Consider the following 27956-nt stretch of genomic DNA (forward strand, 5'->3'; position numbering starts at 1 on the left):
AAGGTCCACTTTAATCAGTTTGGCACAACAAACCCAAAGATGGCTGACACTGATGACACAATCAACTGTGTGCGGCAAGGCTAGAATTCATGTCGGCATCAGCTCTTGAGGTAGAAAATTTACTGCTTGTTACTGCACACATCAACAGCTAGACTTACATACCACAGTTTGCAAATGGCATGCGAATTCCATGTTAACACAGAAAGGTCAATCTAAATCAACCATGAGATTTGGTCTGTGGGTCTTTAAAGAGTTATGTATTTCTTCTGAATTCGCATGCACTCTCTGCACTGATCTTGCATTTACCGTTTAAGTGAAGAAGAGAAACCCACATCTAAAAAGCACCTGGGCCTCCTTTGCTCTTGTCTGGTCAGCACAGGGGCATGGGCAGGGTGCCGTGCTTCTGGTATGGCACCAACGCTACTGATGTGTGAATGATGTTAGTGACATGGGGTGGGAGGAGGCTGAAGACTCTTTGATGTGATTTGGGCTTAGAGTAGGAATTTGGAGGTCAAACATTGAGAAAACCAAGATTTCTGAGGAATCCTTCATGACCTCATCAAATCTTGTCAACAGTTTTTGCCAAAGCACTGGTTTAAGCAACCACATCACAGTACACACTACATATCCGTGGTGACCGGAAGACTAGTGGGCTGGCTTGTCCCGTGGCCGGCAGGAATGTAAGAACATCGGCCCCGTCTCAGTTCTGCCACACCCTGTGTACACAGTGCTAGGAACGCAATGGAGGATCTTTCACCAGCCTGAGCAGCAAACGCTCGCACTGCCGGCTGCAGGTGGCACAATCCTGCCACACCCCATTTAAAATAAGCACCGCAAGCCTAGCGCAGACAGGGCACAGAGGGGCAAGAGCCAGCAAGGGACGGGAAGGACACACCTTAGCCCAGAGCTCGGGGAAATGGTGGGGACAGAAGGTCTGTCCCTAAAAGCCCTGGGAACGAATGAACTGCTAGGCAAATGATTAATGAACAGCATCTGAGCGCCGGGGCTCATTTTCTCACTCTGCCTCCCGACACCACGTCTGCATAAGCGGTGTGGAGGAAGTCGTGCAGCTGTTTGGCGTTTCCTGCATGCCCCAGGATGCTTGTGAGCCGCTCCTGGGACAGAGAGGCCAGCTCTGCGATGTTCTTCACTTGATTCATCAGGGAGCGACAGTTCTTGGCATTGATCCCTGGCATCTTTAGCACGAAGTCTTGGGGGCCGGGGTTATACTTGTCTGACTCAGGCAGCGTTTCCGAGTCTGCCGTGATGGCCATGGCTGTGGCTGCATCAGGCTGCGGCTTGTTCTGCTTCAGCTCCTCGAACAGCTCGGCTGTGGCATGAGGTGAGGGGCACCAGAGCAGCCGCAGGCGTGGGAAGTGCAGGGTGAGGAGTGTGAGCTTGGAGCTCACATCGCTGCTGCTTATCTCCTGGAAGAAGGCACCACGTGGCGCCAGGGAGAAGGGCTTGCCCGCGTCGAATTCGATGAGCAGCACTGGGCGCCGGTAGTAGCGTGACATGGCGAGGCACTGGCTGTACAGGCGGCCGCTGTGCAGTGAGCCGATGAGATCGCTCACACTTTTGCGCTCCACGCACAGCTCAGGTGTCAGGATGTAATCGCCCACCTCCAGTGTCACTGGTTCAATGTCGATGCCCCTCCGATGGATCAGGGATGGTAGCTCACTCCGGAACTCACGCATGTCCACCACGATGCTGGGCTGGGTGCCATTCCGCTCCTGGCCACCTATGAAAAGGGTTATTTAGGTCATGTCACAGGGAAGAGTGCTATAACACTTTCTAATATTCTAGAAAATAGTATTTGTAGAGAAAACAGGTAGTTCTCCCTGAATGAAATGGAATCAAGTTTGTGTAATTTTTTTTTTCAGCATCAATAGGAAACTCAGACAGAGGTTTCCAAAGGGCAGACCTCTATAAAGTGCTTTGTGTGCGGTACTATGCTTGGCCCTCCCTCCTTCACCCTGCCTTACGGGATGTAGTTCTTCCTAAAAGGTCACCAAGCTAAGAATCTGCCTCAAAAAAGATATTCTGAAACAGTGCTTCTGGAATGCGCAGTCCAAGGTCCTTCACCATCAATGCTCCCACCACAGAAACAGAATCTGTTTGAAGCCAGCGGGCCACACACAACACATGTGTGCAGTTCAGAGGACAATTCTCGGTAGTGGCTTCCTTCCTGCTAGCTAGTGGCATGGGACAAGGGCCTCAGATTGTCAGGCCTTCATGCACGTGCTTCTACATTACCTCAGCCATTTCCCAGCCCTCTCTCCTGGCCCCTGACAAAGCCCTGCGTGAACACACAAGGAGAGGAGTTCACTTTGGCGCAGGGCCTCTGTGCACTGGTAGCTGCTCCATGGTTTCTGAGCCCACGGCAGGCAGGCTGCCACAGGGAAGGCACAGGCATGAAAGCATCAGTCCACCAGCCTCAGAGGCCAGGTCAGCTTTAACCCTCTCATTGCTTGGCTGACGACAGCTGCCATGGGATGGGGATCTGTGAATAAGGTTCACGTGGAGGCCAGCAGGCCTTGGCGCATGACAAACACCTGGACTGGAGAGACAGCAAGAAGCAGAAAATGCTTCAGAGCACGGAGGGCACGTGTGTGCCCCAAGAAGTCCTAGCAATGTATGACCCCGAGAGGACAGGCAGAAGAACTTAGAGAAAGCTTCCTTTAGCTACCTTGTGAATCTTCGAGTTTCCCTGGCTTACAGAATCTGCCCAGCTTTCCCAAGGCTTCACTGGTAGAGAGTTCATCTGGAATCTCCCCCAATCATTTCATTCTTTCTTTTTTCTTTTTTTTAAAGCTTTATTTATTTATTATGTATACAATATTCTGTCTGTGTGTATTCCTGCACACCAGAAGAGGACACCAGATCTCATTACAGATGGTTGTGAGCCACCATGTGGTTGCTGGGAATTGAACTCAGGACCTCTGAAAGAGCAGGCAGTGCTCTTAACCTCTGAGCCATCTCTCCAGCCCCCTCATTTCATTTTCTTTATAAAATATTTATTATTTTTATTTATTTGAAGTGTGTGTTTGCATGGGTTATATACACAACAGGAGATGAGGTCCTCAGAGCGGCCCCGGGATGGAGCTGAAGTTACAGGTGGCTGTGAGCTCCCCGATGTGGGTGCTGGGAACTGAACTCAAGTTCTCTGCAAGAACAGTCAAGCAAGTGCTCCTAACAGGTGAGCAATCTCCCCAGTCTGATGTTTTTTTTAATATTTTATCTAGAAAAACTCAGCTACGTAGCCCTGGGGCTTCACAGCTTCCTTTACTAGGCCCAGGCAGGACTTACCAGCCTTCCGAGTGTCAGTGGGAGCATCTGTGGACACCGTGCCTCTTGCTAAGTCCAGGTTGGTTTCATCTCTGCCTTCCCGTTCTTCAGGGACAACCATACTAGCCTTTTCCCTGGGGGAACAAGTACGGTAAGCATTACTTGACTAATTCCAACATTCTAGATGAAATCTTTGGAAAAGTCTCATCTCTAAGGTGGCACTAGGGGTGCACACCTGCGATGCTAGCACTCAGAAGGCCGAGGCAGGAGGATTATCTATGCCATTGACTGACAAGGAATGCATCAGAAATAAATAAGCAAATGGGAAGAATTGGGCAGGAAGAGTCACTTGGCTGTAATTTCCTTTCTCACCCTCCAGAGTTCAAATAAGAAGTTCTTTAGTTTCCATTATGTGATTGAGATTGCCTGAGCCTGCTGCAAGGTTAAGGCAATATCAATAATGAAAAACAAATTATTTAAAGTCCGATATTTTTCAAGGTCATAAGTAGGGAGGGTTCAGTCAATGACTGAGAAAAATACAATGGAAACAGACATGACAGGACTCTGGATAGAAACCCTCCAGGTGGGAGGCCCCACCACGAGCTTCAAAGGAGAATCAAGGGCAATCCAAGAATAAGGTTTCTGTCAGGGGTCAAAACCGATAACCACATCTTGGGAAAGAGTTGGGAACAGCAGTCACTCCTCGTGGGTTTGCTTGAAAGCAATATGGAGTGTCCCCTGTTCTATGTAGGTGCTCAGGATATAAGTAATCACTGGGCTGCCAAGATGGCTCAGTGGATTAAGGGGCTTGCCACTAAAACTGACTATCCAAGTTTAAGCTCCAGACCCCACCTGATGGAAGAAGAGACCTCTGACCCCCACATAGTATACATGCATACTTGAATGAATACAGATACAGACATGCATGGAACAAGTAAACAAACAATAAAGATGACCATATAATCCTTCTTCTAGTTTTTGGAATAACCCAGTATCTCACACACGTGGGCTATGACTGTGCCACTTGCTAAGACTTGACAGACATCATGATGTCAAGTAAGTCCTGACTCACTATGGTGAGATCACTAAGCCTGGGACGGCTAACTCACGAGACTCAAGTACCAAGGGTGCCTGGTGTGCGAGAACATGCACGCCTGGACCTTTGTTCTTGAGGCCTGCAGTAGCTGAGGACGTAAATCAGTTCTGAAGCCACAGCACTGACAACTGTAGCAGGGACTGGGGCTGGGGAGACAGGAGGGGCTGCCAGGGCGCATGAGTCTCCACCAGCGTCAGCACGACACTCTTCCTGGAGGGGAGGTAGAGCAGGGCTCCACTCACACACGATGGAGAGCAGGATGGATGTGATCTATGTGGGCACAAGTGTGCCAGAAAGTAGAATTTGGACTCTATATGGTGCATGGTAACCCCTAGTACAGAGCTGCTCCTGGTCCAGTGGGGATGGACAAGGGTTTGGTTATTCTCCTTGCTGTCTTGTAGGCCAGGTCAAGGGCTCTTTAATGTAAACCCTTGTCCAGCTGCACCTCCTGGCCATACCCAAGAGACCCGAGAGGATGGCCACATACTCGAGAACACTAGCAGACCCTCAGTATCTTTTTCGCTGACATTGTTTGATTTGTCCTCTATTTCCACTGCTCTCACGTGTTAAGTTACAGGTCACTGGTGTGGGGCTCCAGCTTCCTGATGGATCTGCTGTGTGTGGTCAGACAGTGTAGTCAGTAGCAGAGACCGAGCCCTTACTGGCAGTGTGACCTGGAATAAGTCTTTCAGTGGCTCCTTGCCTCAGTTCTTTAAGAATCTGTAAAATGGGGACAATGCTGATGCAGTCTACCTGAAGAGACCGACTGCAGCATGTGTGTATTGTCCTAAGAGTCGCTCCTGCATCTCACCCCTGCTATGCTGAGTGAAGCCCTCAGTGGCACTGGCCTGCCTCCCAGTTATCCATGGTTAGCTAAGAAGCTGACAGTCTACTTTCAAAGGAGGCTGGCACTGTTTTCCCTCTGAGCAAATTCGCAGCCCAGAAAGGAACTGGTAACCATAAAGAAAGCTAGTCTCGCTCAGCAGACACAAACTCGTTTAACAGACATTTCTGCCATCAAAAGCACCGTCCCTTCCCAGCGTCACTCAGTGCAGCTACTCTGGCTGCCCTGGGACAGACATGAGATGTCAAAATTCCAGACCTCTGTCCACTTCATCCTCAGGTACTGACATTTCCCAGTGCTGCTGTAAAATCTCCAGTGCTCATTTTCTTACTACGTAGCTCAGGCTTGCCCAGGGTGCCGGGATTTCCGTGGTATGTGCATGGCTTTAGTAGTGATGTGATGTGGGAAGGAGTCGTCTCTGGATGGCACACAGGCCAGGCCTCTTTGGCAAAGGCACGCAGTCTTGACCCTTCACTGTGAACCGCTGACCCGCCCAACAGGTGGCACCTTGCCTACTCTCCAGCAGTTGAACCTACTCATCTCTAAGGCGGCCAAGCAGTCCTCGCTCACGGCTAGTCTGCCCGAGTCATTGCTCTCTGGTTGTTTTCCTACAGCGTCACCCCGGAGGTCTTGCTACAGCAACCGTTCTCCTGGCTCAGCTAGAGTGCAAACACCCTACTGGCAATGGATCCCAAATGTTGCTTTGTGTTCTTAAAGACAAACACCACTTAAATCCTCCAATCTTCTAGGAAAGTAAGTCCTAAGATGCTGAACAGTATAACTGCTTGGCTACTGGGCAAAGTGGAAGACTTTATTTATAATAAATAGGACCGAATTTAGAAAAAAGTACTTCTGGCAGTGAGTTCGAGGCCAGCCTGGTCTGTGGAGCGAGTTCCAGGACAGTCAGAGCTATTGCACAGAGAAACCCTGTCTCGATAAACCAAAAAAAAAAAAAAAAAGAATATACAGAGGATGAGAGAGGAGCACCCACAGTTAGTCCTGTGGGACACTGGCCACTCTGAGATTCTGTCTAGCTCAGAGCTAGGCTTACTGCCCCTGCACACTGCCAACGTTCAAGGCATGGAAAGTCAGTTAAGAAGATGTAGGCCATTGCTTTCTCTGGGTCAGGTCTAGGATGTTTGATCTAAGCCTGGCTTCTTAGCCTATGGCAGTCTATTAATCTCACTACTGGTGGGTCATCTGAGCTCCTCAGGTGCTTAGGGGTGAGAGGCCAACAGTCAGTTTGTGACTGTCCATAACAGCTCATGTTAAACCAAAAAGCATTTCCTACCAGGATTGGCAACATGATATCCACTCTCAAAAACACACACATTCAAAAAACAAACACACCTTTTTTAAAAAAATACCACCTTAGAGTGATTCTAGTTCTAGTGGCCAGAAATGGGAGAGCAGCTACCTTAGCATCTGCAGACAAGCAGGACTGTCTAAGGCGGGAAAATCCACAGCTCAGAGGTGCAGGCTGGAGAGCTGTCTCCTGGGGCAGCAAGTGCGTCTGGTGCCGCACGCTATGGATAAGAAGCACTTTCCTTCACACATCTCTGATAGAAACTCAAAGTGCTATGAAATGCAGAGTGTGTGGCTGCTCAGCACAGCAGGGCGGGAAGGGAATCCCACGGGCGGGAAGGGAATCCCACACCCAGTCCAGTGCTGAAGGGACCCACAGTCATGCCCAAATGTTGCCTCCAATGGCCTCCAGGCCACAGAACCAGCAGACACACTACCTTCATGTTCAAGATTGGACCCTATCACTAACACATCTTATTACGCATAGGAAACTATTACAAATTTTAAAATCAGGTTCCAAGTATTTCAGGTAAGGGATACAACTTAGATTCTACTCACTAAACCCACACGAAGCTCCTGCTGGGGTGAGAGAGAGGAGGGGAGGGGTGTGTGAAGCAGGCCCCAGGGACAGCCTCCCCCTTCCCTGTTCTCCTGCTGTCTCTTCCCAGGGTGTCCGATGGCCGTCCACTGACCCAGGGAAGGCCTACTCTAAGCACGGTGCTGTGGACCATGCTTCTCACCGGATGAGCTTCTCAAAGGCCTCTTTCTCCTTTCGCAGAGCCGTCAGGTAGCGCTGCTCTTCTGTGGAGCCTCCATAGATAAGAAAGTAAACCCTGTGGGTTAAGACAGAACTCTTTTAGGTTAGAACCATAGCTTCTTATCCCTGGAGAGACAGCAGTGGAGAATCTGAGAAAGGGAGCCCTGGACACTTGAGCAAAGAAAGCCAAGTAAGAGTGAGGCCTGCTCACGCACAGCACACAGGCTCACGTGGAGCTACACGGACCCCGCCTCCTAGGGCTGGTACCCATGAGGCTTCCTTTTTAACAACTGGAGGAACACAGTTTAGGTAAATACTGAAATATAACTGGATGATAGAACTCTTTCTTTACAACTATAAACAAATAAAAAAAAAACCCATACATCTCTTAGAGGCTTCTTTTCTCAACTTTTTTCTTTGTACTTCTGCCAAACCATAGCTTAAAAGTTGGACAATCATCATCAGAACCAGCTTAGGACAGCTCACTGCTGGCGACAAGCAAACATGTTAAATATTTAAGGCCTTCACCTCACAGTACTTTCTCAGTTCCTCTGCTCACGTCACAACAGACCAGAGCTAAAAATGCTTTACACGAACACACGGATAGCATCAGGAATCTCACTCTTTTGATGTATTTTGTCTCTAAAGGGCTCTGCTCTGGAGAGAGTTGGTTAAGAGTGTTTCCTGCCCTTCCTGAGGGCCAGCATTCAGCTTCCAGCACCCACCCCGCGTCTTTGGCGACTGGTGCACGCGTACACATACATCATTAAAAACCACCCCCACCGCACCCTGTTAGAGGTGCGTCCCTCTAAGTGCTTTCCTCCAAGCACACGTCTTCCCAGACTATCTTGCTTTGAGGTGCAGAGAGGGGACAGGTCGCTGGGTGAGCTAGAAGACATGAGTTGCTCCGTGGATGTACCACGTTGTCTGAAGCCAAATCAACTTCTATTTCTGGGTCTCAGTTTCCCACTGACAAAGCGAACAGCTGAATTCTCAGGTCTCTTCTACGCTTGACATTTTGATTCAAACAAGACAGGGTTGTGTTCTTGGGCAAGAAGCTTGGTGCACATACATTACCTAGAAGCCCCTGGCTGGAGGCTGGGTAGCTGACGGGCTGGCAATGCCGGCCGGGCTCTTGAGAAGGCCTTTGCTCTGAAAGGCTGCCTTAGTTACCCTGCTACAAAGGTTTCTCTTGGCTCTGTTTCTGGTTCAGACTGAGTTCAAGATATTAATTTTGATGTTTATTTCCCCTGAGCTAGCTGGAGAGCAAGAACATTGTATTCTTTGGGAAATATCACTTTCTCATCTGATAGAGTGATAGATTTTTAAGAGATATTTCTAGAAACCCAAGAAAACTTGGTACAATAATTCCTAAAACACTTTGGTTTTTTATAAGAATGAAACCTAGAGTCACGTCTTAATGTCTATAAGCTGGGCGATGGTGAGGGGGCTCAATAGGTAGAGTCTTCCTATCTGAGTGCAATCCCTGGAGCCCACAGAAAGAGGGAAGGCACTGACTAGCTCCTGCAGGTTGTCATGGTGTGCACACACAAACACACATAGTGAAGAACATTGAAAACTTTACAGGGTGTTTTAGGAGATTAAGAACATTTGGCTATGTCATTAGCATAGTCTCTTTGATATTACACAGAACGCCATAAATTTCCTAGACTTTACAGATACCCTGGAAGAGACACACTCAGACATAAAGACAGCTATGAACAGGGCAGGAAAAATGCCAGAGGTGCTGGAAGATTGTAATTTAACAGGGGTGGCTGACTTCCTCACGCCACAAAGCAGGGACAAACCAACCTCACGGTGGATTAAAGGTAAGAAAACCCCCCTGCAGGCCAGACAGCTTTCTGTCTTAAAGCCCACAGAACCACCAAGCAGACTTGCCTCAGCGGTTTCCCCGGCCTGCTGGCCCTGTAGATCTCTAGCTGGCGGACGAAGGTGAGCTCTGCGTCATACAGAACCACGTATCTGGGCTCCACCTCGTGCAGTACCCGCGTCAGGGCATAGGGGTCGCTGCACCCCAGAAGCGGATGGATGATGGTCAGAGGCTCTTTCAGGATGCCATAGGCCGCATCAGATGATAAATTTAAATCAAAAGCTTCCTGCTGAACCTCCCCTCCGCAGCCTTCTGGGCTACTGGCGACCTGTCTGGGGCGGCCTTCCTCCTCAGCCCCATCCTCTGGCGGCTCTTCAGCAGTCCCCACCACTTGCGTCAGAGTCAGCTCTCGCTTCTTCCTTCTGGGAGCCCCTTTTTTGGTAGAGGTGCGTTCTTTGTTCTGGGCATCTTTGGGTCTCTTGTCAGACTTCTTGGTTCTCTTTGCGCCATCCTCCTTTCTAAAATTCATCCACGCTTCTTCAGCTTTGCTGTCCTTCTCAAAGGTTTTCCTGTAGAGCCGCAGCAGGAAGGCTTCCGCCCCCATGGTCAGGTAGTCTCTGAGCTGGCAGCATGTGCGGTCATCACTTGCACAGATCAGCACCTGGCCTGCAATCAGAGAACGCATGCTTGCTTGCTCACTCCCATTCTCGGCTCCTTTGGGTCACCCTGGGTCCCCTGTCCCCTTCTAGAGAAACCCTTGGTAAAGAACCCAATTTATAAATTACTTAAAAAAGGGCTGGGGCCCCAATCCCACACTGTTACCTCCAGACTGATTCAGAATGACGCCAAGGCCAGGACTCTAGTGAAAGCAGAGCTGAGGCTTTAATTAAACTTTTAATGACTAATTTTCTAGAGGCTTCTAGATACCAAAATACAGCCCAAATGGATATATTTATTCAAATGTCAAATCTTAAATCATAAGAAAGAATGGCTTGCCTTCACCTCCAAGATGGAGGTGATTTTCTATCTTTAAAGTAGAAAAGTAAGCTCTGGGAATCCAGTCGAAGAGAGGGAGGAGGGATTTTATGTGCAAGGTAGGTTAAGATCATGAAGGGGAAATCTACAGAGACAGCTGAATCAAGCTGGTGGGAACTCACAAACTCTAGACTGACAGCAGTGGAGGCTGCACAGGACTTAAGCCCTCTGAATGTGGGAAACAGTTGTGTAACTTGGTCTGTCTGAGGGGGTCTCTGGCAGTGGGACCAGGATCTAGCCCTGGTGCATAAGCTAGTTTTTGGAACCCATTCCCTATGGTGGGATGCTTTGCTCAGCCTTGATGCCAGGGTGGGGGGAAGAGGGGGCTTGGTCCTGTCTCAACTTAATGTGCCAGGCTTTGTTGACTCCCAAAGGGAGGCTTTAACCTTTGGGAGGAGTGGGTGAGGGTGGGGTGGGCTGGGGGGATGTGAGGGGAGGGAGGGAGGAGGGGGAGGGAAAACTGTGATTGGAATGTAAAATGAAATTCTTAAAAAAAGTAGAAAAGTAGTTCACAGAGAAGATTATATCTAAAGGTTCCTTTTAGAGCAATAAAAACAGCATTGCAAAGTCTGGAGACATAATCAGCTGATCAATGTCACTATCCTAACAACGAGCTGAGAAACTGGTGTCATTTAAGTTCCAAGCAGCTAACATGGAAATACAGCTGAGAGCAGGGGCTTACTCATAACAACATTTAAGATGTCTTCTCGAGTTAGTAAAGTTGTTATGCATGTGTAAAGTATGTATACAGAGATATAATAATGAGTTCCAGTTAGTTAGCTGAGTCAAATGAAAATGACTGTCATAAAAACCAACGCCATGACAGCCTGTAATCCCAGCACTCAGGAGGGCTGTTCCAAGTTCAAGGACAGTCTGGACTACAGAACAAGTTTCTAGTTGAGCCTCTTGAGAACTGTGTAACCAAGTTACAAAACCCCTCAGTTGTTTTAACTATAAATTTTGGTTAAATTTATTTATTTAGTATGTGTGTGTAGGTCAGAAGCCCTGTTCTTCTCCTCTACCACGTGGTTTCCAGGGACTGAACTTAGGTTGTCTAGTTCGGTAGCAAAGGTTGAGCCATTTCACCAACCGCTCTTAATGCTTTAAGTGTAAGCCCTTGTGTTGGTCCATAGGCCTACCTATCCTGGCTGCAGAACAAGGGTTGGGCACATCTGAATGACTTTAACAACCATGTGAAAGAAGCCTAGAAGGAGATAAACTGATGTCAACATCACATCATCTGGTATTGGGAAACCTTATCCCACATTTGTGACCTTGGATCTTAGATCACAGTACTGTAAGTTTTGGGTAATTATCACCAGTATCTACTAATATAAGGATCAAATGCCTTTTAAAAAAAGATTCATTTTTTATTTGTGCATGTGCCCAAATTCGAGTGTGAACATGCAGATGCCTTGGAGATCAGAGGACACTAGATCCCCTGGAGCTGGAGTTACAAGTGGTCATGAGCTACCTAACATGGGTGCTGGACCTGAACACCACCCTCTGCAAGAGCAGCAAGGGCTCTAACTGCTGCACCATCCCACCAGCCCCTTCAGCAACGTTGGAAAGACTATTCATTTAAGTAGTGCACAGACTAATTGGTTTCACTGCAGTACCGTACAGTGCCATTGCACCTTGCTCTCACTTACCCAGGGCCCACTATATCATCCTGCTTGCCTTTATTACTTTGCAGTTAAGATTAAGTCAGTACTTTCAAACATGTGGATTTACTCTTTATCTAGTTTTATTTTGAATTTACAGTTCTGGCTTAGTCTGCTGTGCTCATCTGTTAGCACATGTTTGAAGGTAGAAGGCCTAGAACTTGGAATTGTTTTTTAAGGGCTCAGTTAGTAGAGGCATTCAAGCTTCTTTGGAAAGACACTTGACTAGGGATATAAAACAGAAATACCACTAACTGATTCCTTGGAGATTCGAGATTTAAAACCTGGTGAATATATACATGGAAATTTGCTGAATTTTAAATAGGTTCCAAGAAGCCATGCAGTAAAGAATGTGCTTCGTGAATACAGAATAACTCAACCCGGAGAAAAGCACAACAAATTGAAGCGGCCTTGGGAGTCATGTGATTGACAGCTAATGCCGGTGTGCTGTGTGGGGTCTTGTGGCACCTGCCCGGAATCTAATACTAGGAAGTATAGCGAAGAAAAATCAGAATGTCAAGGCCAGCCTCAGCTGCACAGCAAGCTCAAAGCCAATCTGGGCCAACGAGTTCTTGTCTCAGAAACAAAAACAAAGATTAAGCCAATGTCACCGTCTCCCTTTGCTCCTACCTGGACCTCCAAGGGCTTCACTCTCCTTATTTTCAGCTTCGATTTCTTTCAGGATTTCACTTAACGCCTCCCACTTTGGGTTGCTTTCTAGGACCAGTTCCTTTTTTGTTTCTGTATAGAAATAAAATGTAACCACATCCTGTACGATTTTTAGCCAAACCATGCCAAAAGCTTTCCCACAACAGAAAACTAGCATCGCTGAAACAGACATGTCCTTGGGTGTCTAGCATACTACACAGGAGCTGCTTCCCTGGAAAAAGCTGCTGCCCAATATGCCGGAATGTGCAGAGGTGATGGCATGCATGGACTAGATGCCATCAATATTCATTATTTCTAATGTGCCTGTGCTTTCTACAATCCTGAACATGGCTAAAAGCAGGTAACAACTATTTTTTCTAAGAGCATTCAAACAGATTATGAACATACTATTTTGAATAACTAGCTCTTGTAGACCAGGCTGGTCTCGAACTCACAGAGATCCGCCAAGGCTAAACTCTTTCTTATGTAGCAATAAGAACACTCTTGACTGATGCCTGGCCTTGACACTGGTGCCCTCTGGCAATGGCGCTCAGCCTGTCTTCATGCGTGCTCTTCCCACACACTGCAGGCATTCGCATGTGTAGCAGAAGGTTTACACTGGCTCCTGCTCCCACACCAAATGAACAGAGAGGGATTTGAGCCTGACCTTGCGCTTCTGCACTTGCCACCTTCTTGGACATTTTGGTCTTTTTGTTCAGTTTGGCATCTGGAACGCGATACACTCGTGCACGGGCATTCACAAACATGGAGGTGCTAGCATCCAGGAAAAGCCAGCCTAAGAAAATGGTTAAAAACAAGGGTTTCAGTTAGTGGTAGTTTTAAACACTCTAACGGCACATAACCCACATGGGTCACTTGCTGCAATCTTGCTTTCCCAGCAGATGTGCCTTAGTGTCTCTTACTGCTGTGGCCTAGGCTCGACTAGACCAGTGGTTTTCAAAGTGTGGCCGAGCGACTCCTTCAGGGTTCCCCAAGAGGTCTCCATGGGGTATGAGATATCCAAACTTTCTTTACAATAATTTTAAGACAGCTGTGTTGACATTTTCATGACTGGGCAGGAAGCACCACTCTGAACAGCCCGAGGCAGGGGTACTGGGTACCACCAGCTAGTGAAGCCTTTTCTTGTGTACCTTGTAGTTCACAGTTCATTGCTTCTGGGTGCACACAATACTAGGGAATAGTATATGTGCTATGAATGTGCTCTACATGGTGCTATATCACTATTTCTGTATTTTGTTACTTAAGAATGTCCAAAGAAGCAGTAAAAATTATTGATTGCATAAAATTTGACCTTAGGACTCAAGGGTCTTGAGTAGTTAGCATTACAGTTACTGTACATGGATATATTTCTAAACAAATCTCTCAGTGCTTTGGCACTCTAGTAGATAAAACCCATTCCTTGGGGTCTCTTTGAGTAAAATTAATTTTAAATTCCTACCAACTAAACTTCCAGAACACAACCTATTTCCAAATTGGAGACTGTCTGTACTACAAAGTCTTTTCTGGAAATAAAGCTGCCTGGAATGGCTATGAATATTTAATATACAGAACAGAAGTTAAGTAGGCGGGAGCATTAGCTTTCACTAAAGCTCTACATCCTTGTGCAGCGAGATGGGACGCAGTTTATAACGTGCCGCTGAATACAGCCTCCTCCCGCACACTTTACCCCAACCCCCCCCAGAATAACACTAGTGCTTCCATCTCCCACCTGAGTTCTGGCCAAACACTTTCTCTGTAGCTCTCAGAGATTCCAGAAGATTGAGAAATGTCACACAATCATACTGAGAGAGATACTGCAGTAGGGTCCTTAGTATCTTCAGATCCTGAACCAAGGATTTAGTCTTGGCTCCAAGCTGGTGCCATAAAGGGTCCAAGTAATGGCGGATTGTCTGAAAAAAGAATATAATTTACTACTGCTAAAATATGTTCATTATAGCTTTTCTCAACACAGCCATCCTTTCAATAAGGGCATATTTAAAATTCTAAATATTTTGTTATTTATATTTTACTAAATATTTCTTTCCAAGAAAGTGGCTAGAACACTTCAGGCCACCAAATCCTACTAATACTTATTTATTTATTTTTGAGATAGGGTGCTATTAATGTTTTAAAAGTATATCTTATTACTACAATTTTTATGATGGGATGAAGTTAATCTCCTTTAATTCTTATTAACTGACTTCCAGATGGCTCAGGAGGACCTGAGTTAAAATCCCCAGCACCCACATAAGAAGACGGGCATGTGCCTTATAACCCCGGAACTATGAGGGGCAGAGACAGAAAGATCTCTGGGACATTCTAGCTGTCAGCTTAGCTTTAGGTTCAGCAAAAGAAGTGATAGAGAAGTCGCCCTATGTCCTCCGCTGGCCTCTACACATTCAGAAGCACATACAACACCCATACACACACGTGCACACAGTACACACACACACATACATAACACACAGTGGTACATGTATGCAGACATACACAAACACACTACAGACAGAAAAGGTCTGCTAAGTATCAAAAGCCAGCAACTTGTTCTTAGAAGCAGAAACAGTAGCTTCATCTGATAGCTCACACTGAGCAGACGGGGTGCCTGAGGGGTGCATGTGACAGGGTAGCAGGAAGGCGAGAGCCATTCTACAATGGCAATTTCTCTTAAAGATGTACAGAACCTCAAGTTTTTGTTTTACATGATGCAAGATCTATCTATATTTAGATGTGATTAATGTAAGGATGTCCAATCCAATCCTTGATTCTCCCCAGCCAGCGACATCAAACAGCAATCAGTGTTCACTAAAGCATTCTGCATTTCTAGGACATATCTACTCTATTAGAACAATAAGATTTGTATCACCATGCACTAAGCCAAATGCACTTTAAGACAAAGAGAGACAGGACAGAGCACACATGTAGGAGGACCGCTCCTGCAGTCCCCACACACTGTTCCCAGTGACACCAAGATGGAGTCACAGTTCAAAAGACAGTAGCATGTTCTTAAAAAATGCTACCTGGGGGCTGGAGAGATGGCTCAGAGGTTAAGCACACTGACTGCTCTTCCAGAGGTCCTGAGTTCAATTCCCAGCAACCACATGGTGGCTCACAACCATCTGTAATGAGATCTGGGGCCCTCTACTGACCTGCAGGTATACATGTAATATACATATTATCCATGCACTGTATACATAATAAATAAATTAAAAAAATGCTACCTGAACTTTTGAAAGGTACCATTCTGGAGCTCTTTAATTCACTATAGGACTGAACACTTATATACCTTACATACCTATGGTGAAAAAACAAGAAAAATTCCTTGTATTGAAGACTTAGCATTTTCTCTGTTCAGAACATAATTCTGAAGACAGAACAGAGGTCTCAGTAATAAAAATTGCCCTTAGTCCCAGCATGGGAGGCAGAGGCATGCATATCTCTGTAAGTTCTAGGCCAGTCAAGGATACACAGTGAGACCCTGTCTCAAAACAAAAGCAGAAATACCCTCCATCAAAAAAACGCACCTAACTTTCTATTTTAAAAAAGATGGTAAGTTCAGGAATGTGTAATTACGAAGCATTCACTTATAGACTCCGTGTCTCCAGATACCCAGCTCCGGTCATCGTGGAACAGAGACCCTGATTATACTTCCAATAGGACATTTACTCACCCTGTAACAGAAAAGTCAGCCTTATGCTGACATGCCAAACACAGATGCCACTAAATTACTATTTCCCAGGAGGTAAAGCAACCCCGCTTTAAACCAGGACATGCTGAATTTTAATATTTTAATATTAATATTTAATGTTTTAATATGCTTTGTGTTCTTTAAAATGACCACCTAACCAGCTGTGCAGCGAAAGGAAGGAAAGGAAGTGGACCTTGTCAAACGGCTTCCCGAGCGCATTTTCTAAGGACATATCTTCCACTTCTAGAGATGGGTTGTGGCACTTCAGTTCCTTCAGACATGCGCTTAAGATGTCGAGTATGGCTGTTTGGATAGAGAGCATGGCAGGAGTCATGGACACGTGAATCTCTACCACTTCAGGCTTGTGCTGTTCTAAGAATGAGTTGACTGCTACATGGAACCTAAGGAGACAGAGTTTCCAAAATCAACAGCTACAAACACAATGGAAGCAAAATGACAGGACTTAAGAACACACTGGGTCTTGCTGAAGAGGGGCATCACTAAAGCAAGACAGTCTCAAAACCAAGTGTTGGCAAGGGAACACGGCCCCAGCCACTGAGTTCCTACTAACCCAAACAAACAAAACAGAACAAAAACCAATCATACTTATTTTGTGTGCATGTGTGATGCTCACAGGACAACTGCGTGGGTCCTGGGGACAGACCCCGAGGCATCAAGGTCAGTAGCTAGCACTTTTACCCACTGAGACATCTTGCCACCCTTACTCCAATTCTTTTCAAAGTTACATGTTTTTTATTTCCTTGTGAGCACTCAAAGCTCAGAAGACAATGTCAATTCTTTCTTTCCTTCCATGTGGGTCCTCAAGATTGAACTCAGATCCTCAGGGTTTGGTGTCAAGCACCTTTACCCCTTGAGTGGTCTTGTTGGCTCCGCCCTGTGCTTCTAACAGCAAGGCTGAGCTAAGTGTGCCCCCAGTTCCAAAACACTATTTGGTCACTTAATGGTGGGTTTTACTTCTGAACTAAGGAACAATTAAACAAAAGAATAATCATAATCATACAACTAGCATTCTTCACAAAACTGATACACATGCACAAATGTATTTACAAAGACAGAATGGCAAATTTCACATGGGTTTTATCAACCACAGTAAAGTGCAGCTAAGTTACGGCTCTTCTGCTCACAAAGCGGTCCCATAATGTCATTACCTCGGCCACAGGTAGAGCTTCCTCACGAAAAGGTTCCTCATCACTCTCTCCACATGACAAAACCCAGTGTCGAAAGCTACAGCGTTGTCTGTGAAAGCTTTGATGAAGCCACGCTTGTTTTTCTGGCGGAAAAGACGCAGGATGAAGGCTTCTTGGCAGGACTCAATGATCCTGTGCGCTCTGTACACAAGGATGCCTGTGGGGGTGGAGTGGTCAGGCTCTGTAAGTGACAGAACTTACGGGTGAAGCTCTACGTATAGAAGGGAGATGTGTACAACAGTAACTCTGGAGAAGACAGGGGTTGTGGTGCACGCGGGTGATTGCCACGCTTACTCTGGCTCTTTCCCTTTTTCTGGAACACGTACTTGAAAACAGGCAGGCCCTGCTCTCGGATGGGCACAGACGTAACTCATGTTCTTTTGCGGAATTTGAGTAAAATATTTAATGTTACAAGTGCAAAGGAGGAAACCAGTCGGAGGGAGGAGTGTGAGCAAGGGTGGCGCCCCAGTCACGGTTGCCACTGCTGTGACGGAACACCACGACCAAGCACAAGCTAGTGAGGAAAGCATTCACTAGGCTCACACTTCCACATCACTGACAGGAAGTCAGGGCAGGAATCCACACTGGGCAGGAACCTGGAGGCAGGAGATCACGCAGAAGTCATGGAGGATGCTGCTTACTGGCTCATTCCTCCTGGCTTGCTCAGCCTGTTTTCTTATAGAACCCAGGACCACCAGCCCAGGGGTTGAACCACCCACAATCCCTCCTCCATCCCTAACGAAATGCCCTACAGGCTTGCCTACAGCCCGGGCTTACTGAGGCATTTTCTCAGGGGAGGCGTCCTCCTCTCCAAAGACTCCAGCTTCTGTCAAGTGGACATGAAACTAGAGCGCACAGGTGGTGGTCTGTGTTTGAACTTCAGTGATGAGTGTGCAAATGGAAAGTGGAGGGGAGGGAGGGAGTCTCCTGGGCGTCTGGACCACAAAGGGGCCAGGCTGAGCGAAGATAAACAGCAGACAACTCGAATGGCACACAGGTGAACGGATGGACTACATAAAACAGCTCCGTTTTATAGTCAGGGGAGCATCTACATACCATCAGATAAAATAAAGAGGCAAATCACATGAGTTAAAACAAAAATTTTAAGGAGCAAGCTTAACACAACATTTTGTTTTGTTTGTAGAAGCAAGCACTTGATATTTAACTTAGCCTGGCCTTAATTAAACTCATGATCTTCCTGTCTCAGCCTCCTGTTTACAGGCATGCACCACCACACCTGGCAATACATGACTTTTGTGCTCTGACTAGTATGATACCTCTGCATCTTAAAAACAGGAATGAGGGCTGAAGAGATGGCTCGGGGGATAAAGCACTTATCATGTACACCTAGAACCTTGTAACAGCTAGGTCTGTGTGGGGAGGCAGTGGATTGGCAAACTCCAGCTTCAGCAAGTGACCCTGTCTCAATAAATAAAGTAGACAGAGAGAGAGAGAAAGACACCTGATGTCAATTCTGGGCTTCCACACACATGCACACATGTGCACACCTACACACGTGAGCACACACACACATATGCATGTAGAAAGACAGCTATAAATGTTTCTTAATTTTAAACAGATCTTGAATGTACTACCATTTTGATTATTTGCTAGCGTGCATGAGCATGTGTGTGTGGCGTGGCACAGGTAAAGGTCAGAGGACAACTTCCGGGTTGGTTCTCTCCTTCCACTGCATAGATTCTGGTGATGGAATTCGGGTCAGGCTTGGAGACAAAGTGCCTTTATCCACTGAGCCATCTTGTTGGCCCTATTGGTACCACGTGTGTTTAGTGACAAAGAGAAGCAGGAGATATAACAGAACAGACATAATTTCTGGGTCAAACTTACCATTCTGTAATGAGTCTCCGTCTTTTTAGACCTAAATCAAGCTGCATCAACACATACAGGCACATACATGCACTTGTTTTGGGGCCTGCTCTCCTCACTAATCAGGTCCTGAAAATGACACAGAGATCAATGTGCCCTTCTTGTCATTCAATAACTCACAGATTCTATTACTTTATTTTGAAATTGCAGACTAAGGTGGCTGGCACTACAATTTATTCTCCCTAGCCAAGGAACAAGTATGTGAAAATTTATTTACAAATTTATGGACAAAGACCTTCCAATCATACTGGTGAACGTGGTGGACTCACTTATTGCTCAGAAAATATTCTAAACTTAGCAGGTGGCCTTCCTGCAAACTGTATTGAAACATTATACAGGGGCTGGGAGGTGGCCCAGTAGTATTTGATGCATGAGAATGGGGAGCTGCATCCACATGAAAAGCCAGGCATGGCCACCCTGTGCACACTGGCTGTAGAGCTGTAGAAGGCAGAGACGGCAGGATCACTGGGGCTGCTGCCAACCTGCCTTCAGTCCATGAGACCTTGTCCCATGGGCGTAAGGTGCACAGTGATATAGCAGGATGGTCACTCTCTTCCTCTGGCCCACGTAATGCACAGGTGCATACAACCGCACACACATACATGTGCATAACCACACACAACAGAAACAGCACATAAACCTGAAAACAGTATGACAGGATGTGTGCTCCAAGAGGCTGCCATGGCCTTGGAGTCCAGGGGGAGGGGAAAGCTGACCCCAGCTCCAGGCCCAGGCACAGCCAGGCTTGGCGAACAGGATCCAGGTAAGCTCTTGGAGGCTGGGCCACTCTGGGCCACCTGACATTATGACTTGGATAGGAAATGTCCCCAAGGGTTCATCGTGCGGTGAAGGCTTGCTCCTACAGCCGTGCTCAGAGGGCTTTGTGCGTTTTCATTTTATGTAAGGATTATTTTAAAATTAAAAACAGGAGAGGGAGGTGCGATCATATGAGCAAAGGGGTCATGACCATGATGGGTAAATCCATAGGAACAGCTGACCTAAGCTAGTGGGCGCTCACTGACTGCACAGATAGCGGGGAACTGCATAGGACAGAACTAGGCCCTCCGAATGAGGGTGACAGTTGTGTGGCTTGGCCAGTCTGTGGGGCCACTGGCAGTGGGACCAGGATTTATCCCCAGTACATGAACTGGTGTTTTAGAGCCCATTCTCTATGGTGGGATGCCTTGCTGAGCCACCACACAGTGGGGAGGGGCTTGGTCCTGCCTCAACTAGATATACCAGACTCCCCATGGGAGGTCTTACCCTCTGAGAAGTAGATGGGGGAATTGGGTGAGAGGAAGGTGGAGGAGAGAGTAGGAGGAGGGAGGGAGGGAGGGGGAACTGTGGTTGGAATGTAAAATGAAAATTTTTTACGAAGGCAGTGGAGGGGAGCTGACCAAGATCATCTGGAAGTAGGGCTGACAGAGGCTCTACCACATGCTTCCTGCTGAGTGCAGCCCCTTGGCGTCCAGCGTGTGAGTGGAGGGGGCTTCAGTGCCACAGGAGCCTCTCAAGAGACAGGGCAGCATAGACCAGGATGGACCTGATTCTGGCAGTTTCAGGCTGAGCCAGATTGTGCAGGCCCAGGCAGGGCAACCTAACATCTAGAATGGTGCAATACTGACATCTAGTGGTAGTTTCTAGAAGATGCAGTAAGATTTGGAAGGGCAGATATCTCCAGCTATAAAAGGGCAAACTACTGGTACAGTTTACTAGGGATTTCTGTGTGCAAGTGGCACAGCAGGCATTGTTGTTTTCGTTTTTCGAGACAGGGTTTCTCTGTGTTGGTTTGGAGCCTGTCCTGGAACTCACTCTGTACACCAGGCTGTCCTCAAACTTACAGAGTTCCATTTGCCTCTGTCTCCCAAGTACTGGGATTAAAGGCGTGCACCACTACTGCCCAGCCAGAGGCACTGTTTTTTAAATATATATGCTTATATATATTTAAATATATATTTATTTTTTAAAATATATATTTTAAAATATATATTTAATATTTATACATAATATATATATAAATATAAAATTTTATGTGTATGGGTGTCTTGCCTGCTTGTATGATAAAGAAGCCAGGAATATACACTGGAAAAAAAGATAGCACCTTCAATAAATGGTGCTGGTCAAACTCTATGTCAGCATGTAGAAGAATGCAAATAGATCCACATTTATCACTCTGCACAAAACTCAAGTCCAAGTGGATCAATGACCTCAACATAAAACCAGATACACTAAACCAGACAGAAGAGAAAGTGGGGAATAGCTGGGAACTCATTGGCACAGGAGACGACTTCCTGGACAGAACAACAGCACACGCACTAAGATCAACAATTAATAAAAAGACCTCACGAAACTGAAGGGTCTGCAAGGCAAAGGACACTGTACAGAAACAGCCTAAGGAATGGAAAAAGACTTTTGCCAACTCCACATCTGACAGAGGCTGGACAGCTAAAGTATATAAAGAACTCAGGAAAGTAGACTTAAAAATCCAATTAAAAATGGGGTACAGATCTAAACAGAATTCTCAATAGAGGAATCTCAAATGATTGAGAAACACTTAAAAAAATTTTAACATTCTTAGCCACTAGGGAAATCCACCTTGCCTGTCAGAATGGCTCTGATCAATGACAGAGCTCATGCTGGTGAGGATGCAGAGCAACGGGAACACTCCCCACTGCTGGTGGAGTGCGGACTTGTATGGCCACCATGGAAATGAATATGGCAGTTCCTTAGAAAATGGGGACTCACTCTACCTCGGGACTCAAGGGTTGCTCCATCCTACCACAAGGACACTTGCTCAAAAATGTTCACTGTGGCTTTATTCAGCAGTGTCAGGCATGAGCTCCCTCTTGCACGAGGGGTCTCAAGTTAGATCAGACATTGTTCGGCCACTCCCACAAGTTCTTCACCACTATTGCTTCAGCGAGCAGGACAGATTGTAGGTCAAGGTCTTTGGTCTGTTAGTGTCTAGGTTTCTCCTTCTGTAGCCTGTACCTCCCCAGGTCAAAGAGACTAGAGCATAGAGGTGAAAGTTCCCAAGCCCACACCAGCTTGACCACTTGTGTTCAGTGGGCTGAGCAGAAGTTGTCCTCAGCAATGAGACCCTACTGTCAGTTTTCAGAAGGCTGCACCTGTCCTAACGTCAATCTGGGTTGTTCTTTTGTTGTTATTTTTGTTTGTTTTTTTGAGACAGGGTTTTCTATGAAACAGTTCTGACTGTCCTGTAACTTTCTCTATAGACCAGACTGGTCTCAAAGTTGCAAAGATCCACCTGCCTCTGTCTTCCTGGGATTAAAGACAATGATGCCACCACTTGGCTCAGTCTGGGTTGTTTGGGGATCTCCATGGCATCTGCCAACATCCAGTCCCAGCACTGGAAGACTTGCCTGGCTACCAAAGATGGCCAGTTCATATTCCGTATCCTCCATTACTAGGAGTCCTCACTAAGTCACCCTTACAGATTCTAGAAAATTCCCATTGCCACCCCAAAACCCCACTCCAGCTGCTGAGTCCCCTTCACCTCACCCCTGCCTCCTCCTAACCCCTCTGTTCTCATCCTCACCCACCCCTAGTCTGCCCACAGAATCTATTCTATTCTCCCTTCCCAGGAGATCCACGCCCCCACCCCGTTAGCATTCCTCTTTGCCTAGCCTTTCTGGGTTTATGGATTGTAGCTTCATTATTTACTAACAACTGATGTCCACTCATAAGTGAATACAAACCATATTTGTCTTTCTGGGTCTGGGTTACCTAACCCAGGATGATTCTAGTTGGATTCATTTGCCTGAAAATTTCATGATTTTATTTTTTTTAACTGATGAGTAATACTCCACTGTGTAAACTTGCCATGTTTTCTTTTCATTCTTCAGTTGAGTGGCATCTAGGTTGTTTCCAGTTTCTGGCTATTATGAATGGCGGGAGTCTGGGGACTGCGATGGGTGGAGTCTGAGGACTGAGATGGGTGGAGTCTGGGAACTGCAATGGGTGGAGTCTGGGGACTGAGATGGGTGGAGTCTGGGGACTGAGATGGGTGGAGTCTGAGGACTGAGATGGGTGGAGTCTGGGGACTGCGATGGGTGGAGTCTGGGGACTGCGATGGGTGGAGTCTGGGGACTGAGATGGGTGGAGTCTGGGGACTGGGTGGTCCAGAGAACTTCAGTAGAACCAAACAGGAATGATCTTTAAAAAATTAATGAAATGATTCCTAATGATATTCTGCTATACTCGTAGATTGGTGCCTTGTCCAGTCATCATCAGAGAGGCCTCCTCTGGCAGCAGAGGGGAGCAGGAGCAGAGTCACACAGCCAGACATTATGGAGAGAGGAGTCTAAATTGGAGGTCTCCATTGGGTCCCAGGCCTCAGAGATTGGGGAACCCCATGAAGAGAGGGAGAAAGACTATAGGAGCCAGCGGGGATGGAGGACATGGAGAACACGGCCCACAGAGTTAAGCAGGGCTCACCTGTGCTCACAGAACTGAAGTGGCAAACATGGGGCCTGCGCGGGTCTGCACCAGGTCCTCTATATAATTATTATGGCTGGTAGCTTGGTGTTCTTGTGGGACTCCTAACAGTGGGATGGGTGTGTCTCTGACTCTTCCCCTCTCAGGTAGCCTCATCCAGTCTCGATATGAGGGCTTTGCCTTGTCTTATTGTATCTTGTTTGGCTGTGCTTGTCTTGTTAACTTCTTGGAGGCCTGCTCTTTTCTAAAGAGGAAATGGAGATGGGGAGCTGGAAGGAGTAAAGGGAGAGGGAACTATGGCTGGATTTGCGATGTATTGTATGAGAGAAGAATCTATTTTCAATAAAAAATTTTTAAAAAAGAAATGAGCAAGTGAAATTCAGGAAAGCGAAGGACGTTGTTTTTAAGCATGTGCTGGTGTTTGCAAGTCAGGTGTGTCTGGCCAAGAGGCTAAAGTCACTGTCTGAGACAATAAAGATGCCAGAAAAGAATGACAAGACCTCCTTCCTCAGCCCCAGGAACCTCACTAAGCCTAGTCTGGAAAAAAGGAGGACACATTGGGAAGTGTGCACATGAATCTGCATTTCCTGCCTCCTACGCTCAGTGGCGAACAGTGTGCACGCAGGGCAACAGCAGTGGGCAAGTGTGTGAGCCACCTGCACGGCTCTCCAGGCCAGGACGAACAAGAGTTTCCCGGTGCAAAGTTGATCTTACGGGTGAGCCAAGTGCGATGTATCGTCCTGGGCACTCTGGGTAGAGAAGCCCAGGGCAGTTTAATGGCAGAGTGACAGGGCTCTTAGATTTGCTTCAGGGAAAGCAGCCATTTCTGAAGAAATAAATGATAATAAAATTTATTGCTTCTATACTACTCCTAGCTAAAATCTCCCACTCAAAGTATTAAGTAACTATGTAGGTTAATTTAAATCATAGGAAAAGGAAGGGCAACACCTTCACTTAGAGATCTGTGAAGAATATTGATAAACACACCAAGTCTGGCTATGCTCAAAAGGCAAATGCCTGCCAACTACAATGTAGCATGATTAATAAAAACTCAGAGACATATATTGGGGTTCAACCTGAAGCCCAGAAAAGCAAAGCAGCCAGCCACTGCCTCTTACACCTAATCTACCTCAGTCCAAAAATGGTGATCCTGCCTTGAAGAATCCTCAGAAAGAGACTGAGCCCGAAACCTGTCTCCTCCTGTCTTATAGTCCCCTCTAGTGCTATTAGTGAAAGCAAGATTCAGAAACAACGGGCCACATCTTACACAAAGCCACACAATGAACAAAGATGCTTCAACTAGCAACGGAGGTAAACGCTAACACAGAGCTGAAAGGTACCCGCGTTGCAGTAGGTGCACCTCTATCAGATCACGACCTTTGATGGTTTGTGTGCTGACACAAGGCTGGGGCTGGGGAGGGAGGGCTCAGTGCTTAAGAGCACGCATTCTCTCAGAGGATCCAGGTTTGATTCCCAGAACCCACATGGTGGCCCACAACCACCTGTAACTCCAGTTCCAGGATTCTAATGGCCTCTGCAGACATCAGACATGGCATCATAAACATAAAAATAGCTATAACAAATATACCATTGGACCACCAGTCACGTACAGCATGTGCAATTATGTGCTGTATACATAATACTCAGTAATGTAGCAAATGGCTGTCTGGTTAGTTTACTATACTGTGCTTTTCTTCCTTATTTTGGAGGTCCCCTTCTTATAAAAACAAATCAACCATAAAACAGTGTGCTGTGCTAATGGCAGCATCAGGCCCAAACAGCTCATGTGTCTCTTGGTTGGATCAAGAGGTCAACATTGGATTGAGTTTTGGCATTTAGGATTTTTAAAAATTTATTTTTACTTTAAAAATTATGCATATGTTTGTGCATGTTGAGTGCAGTGCTCTTGGAAGGCCAAAGAAGGTATCAGATGCCCCTGGAGCTGGAGTTATGGGTCAGCTGTGAACCACTGACATGGGTGCTGGGAGCAGGATGCAGTCTTAACCTCTGCTCTCCCCTCCAGCCAGGTTTCTGTATGTAGCTCTAAGGTCTTCATACAATGGCTAAATCATACAGCCTGAGAACCCGTGGCCACCCTTATGTCCTATTTACTGAGCATCTACACCGTATCGGGTATTAAGCCAACAGTCTGACAGCAATGCTGGACAATAAGAGCCAGTGCAGCATTTAGCAGGAGAGACAGACACAAATAAAAATGCTCACATTGTAAATAAGAAAGATATCAAATTCTTACCAGTTATTAAATCTGAAGGTATCCTATCAGTCAAGAAATCAACCACAAGTATTCGACTTGTTGCGAATATAATACCACCTTGTGTGTACACTTCATAGCGACTGTTACTTGTGATTTCATTTGTCACACGTCGAGGGAGGTGTTCAACTCCTTCTATCTTCAACTGGTTGATAAAATATTCCTAAATCAGAGTATACTCATTAGGAAGCGGTTTGATACAGGGCAGGGCACTTTGAAAATAGGGTGCAGAGATTTAAAATGTCTCCAGTCTCAGCTTCCTAAATATCACAGCAAATATACAAACTAAGTTATTTCTTTATATCCGTCAGCCAACTGAGTTACTTTAGTTAAGGTTTTTGTTTAGTTGTGCTTTGGAGCTTACACTAAGACATAATTGTGCTTCAGACATTATTTCCATTCAACACAAACCCCCAAACAGAACCTTCTAAAACCTTGGGTTAAAAGTTTTCTACTACCTAGAAACTATTTCCCACCAAAGCCAGGTTTTTAGCCAACATATCTGTGAGGTAAGGGATTCCTCTCTGCAGACAATGCTTTACACTGCTGGTGCTGTGTCATTAGTTACAGCAGTATTGATGCATCCTAGAGAAATGCCAGAATGTCCAAAGGTCCCATGGCTGATAGTCTCTCCTGGGCATCTTACATCGCATGAAGTCCCATGCCAAGAAAAGGCGATGCCCAGAGGAGTCCCATAGAGCCTTTTCTCAGATGACATTTTCTTCCTGGCCACACCATCTAGAGGACCACCAGATTTATCATGCCAGGCTGTGTTCCCATCTCTCAACATTTCCCACTCCACTGTCCTCAGGGTCACCTATTCTCCTTAACCTGGATTGACCTCTCCTAATAGCCTTAGCTTCCAGTCCCTTCCTTCCTGGCCTTATGCCCCTAGTCCCTCTTTTGTGCATCCTTAAAGGTCTCCTTTTCCATCTTCCACTGCTCTCAGAGACCTTACCATCCCCATCATTGCCCTTTCAGGGACCCCACTCAGCAGTCACCAGAAACACCCTTAATACTTAATTTCCAGGCTCAACATTATCCCTATAGCTTCCCTCCTTTGTAGAGCAATCCAACCCACTCCACTAATGTGTACCCTAGTCGCCTCTCTTTTTCACTGTCAGAGTGTGTGGGAGCCATATTTTTAGTGTATTCAAGCTGTAGGCTCTGTATCTCTCCGGAAGAGCACTATTGAGTGCCCTCCAGGTCAAGAGAGGAAGCGCTGTCCTCCTTCGCAGGGTACTCCCGCAGGGCCAGAGCCCTGCACTCAAAGCCCTCAAGTCCTGGCAGCTACTTGGACTTCCCTGGGGGTTCTCTCCCCTCCTTCGCAGCGCCCTAGAACTATGTAGACGCTCTGAATCTCCCCCAGGGATCTCAATTCATTCCCTTTCGTGTCCCGTTTGAGATCGGCGCTGACTCGGGGCCCCTGCAACCGCACAGCTTCGCGTTCACACCGCGCCGGTCACGGCTCGGATGTCCCTACACCCTCGAGAACACCCATCTCTCAGTCGCACCTCCTCGGCTGGCTGCGTGTTGAGCACCAGCACCAGGCAGGCCGGGTGGCAGTGCAACCGCAGAAAATGGTAGAGAAGTCGGTCGGCACCAAGCCCGCGGGCGCACACCACCAACCCGTCGCTGTCGAGCAGTTCCAGTACCAGCTGCCTCTCGTACTCCAGCAGCGGCGCCATTGCTTTGCCTAAGGCCGGCAGGCACCGCTCCATTTGCGTCCTTCCGGGGTTGTAGCCTGATGAGAACGGAAAGAGCCGAAATGAGCCGAGCTTAGCCGAGCGCTGGCCGAACGCAAGGGCTGAACGCCGCGGCTGGAGGATCGCGGAAGGAAGGTAACAGCAACAGCGGAGTTTGAGACGAGAGGAGGCCGGACATAGCCGAAGGGAGCCGAATCCAAGAAGAGAGTCAACCGATTGTAGCCGAAGAAGAGTCGAGACAGGGATAAATGTGCCGGAGGTAGCCGAATTTA

General features: G+C 46.8%; 1 protein-coding gene across 1 annotated transcript; it reads right to left on the reverse strand.

Annotated features, from left to right (window-relative positions):
- Ercc4 (ERCC excision repair 4, endonuclease catalytic subunit) lies at positions 1-27708 on the reverse strand. The gene is made up of 11 exons (XM_057776373.1): positions 27493-27708; positions 25961-26141; positions 17323-17518; positions 16347-16554; positions 14198-14378; positions 13136-13264; positions 12451-12561; positions 9190-9787; positions 7274-7366; positions 3310-3422; positions 1-1741 (listed from the first exon to the last, which is right to left on the reverse strand). The coding sequence occupies exons 1-11, from the start codon at positions 27697-27699 to the stop codon at positions 1008-1010; spliced, it is 2751 nt and encodes a 916-aa protein (XP_057632356.1). The 5' UTR covers positions 27700-27708; the 3' UTR covers positions 1-1007.
- Positions 27709-27956: the final 248 nt, after the last annotated feature.

The sequence above is a fragment of the Chionomys nivalis genome, chromosome 7 (assembly GCF_950005125.1).
Source record: "Chionomys nivalis chromosome 7, mChiNiv1.1, whole genome shotgun sequence".
Classification (NCBI taxonomy): domain Eukaryota; kingdom Metazoa; phylum Chordata; class Mammalia; order Rodentia; family Cricetidae; genus Chionomys; species Chionomys nivalis.

Bases quoted from the DNA above. Each gene is read 5' to 3' on its own strand.
- Ercc4 (XM_057776373.1), bottom strand. From the start codon at position 27,699: ATGGAGCGGTGCCTGCCGGCCTTAGGCAAAGCAATGGCGCCGCTGCTG. The intron at 16,555-17,322 runs GTAATGACATTA...CTGTCTCCTTAG, and splicing joins AAGCTCTACCTGTGGCCGAG to GTTCCATGTAGCAGTCAACT. The intron at 1,742-3,309 runs GTAAGTCCTGCC...CCCTTTTCATAG, and splicing joins CACTGACACTCGGAAGGCTG to GTGGCCAGGAGCGGAATGGC.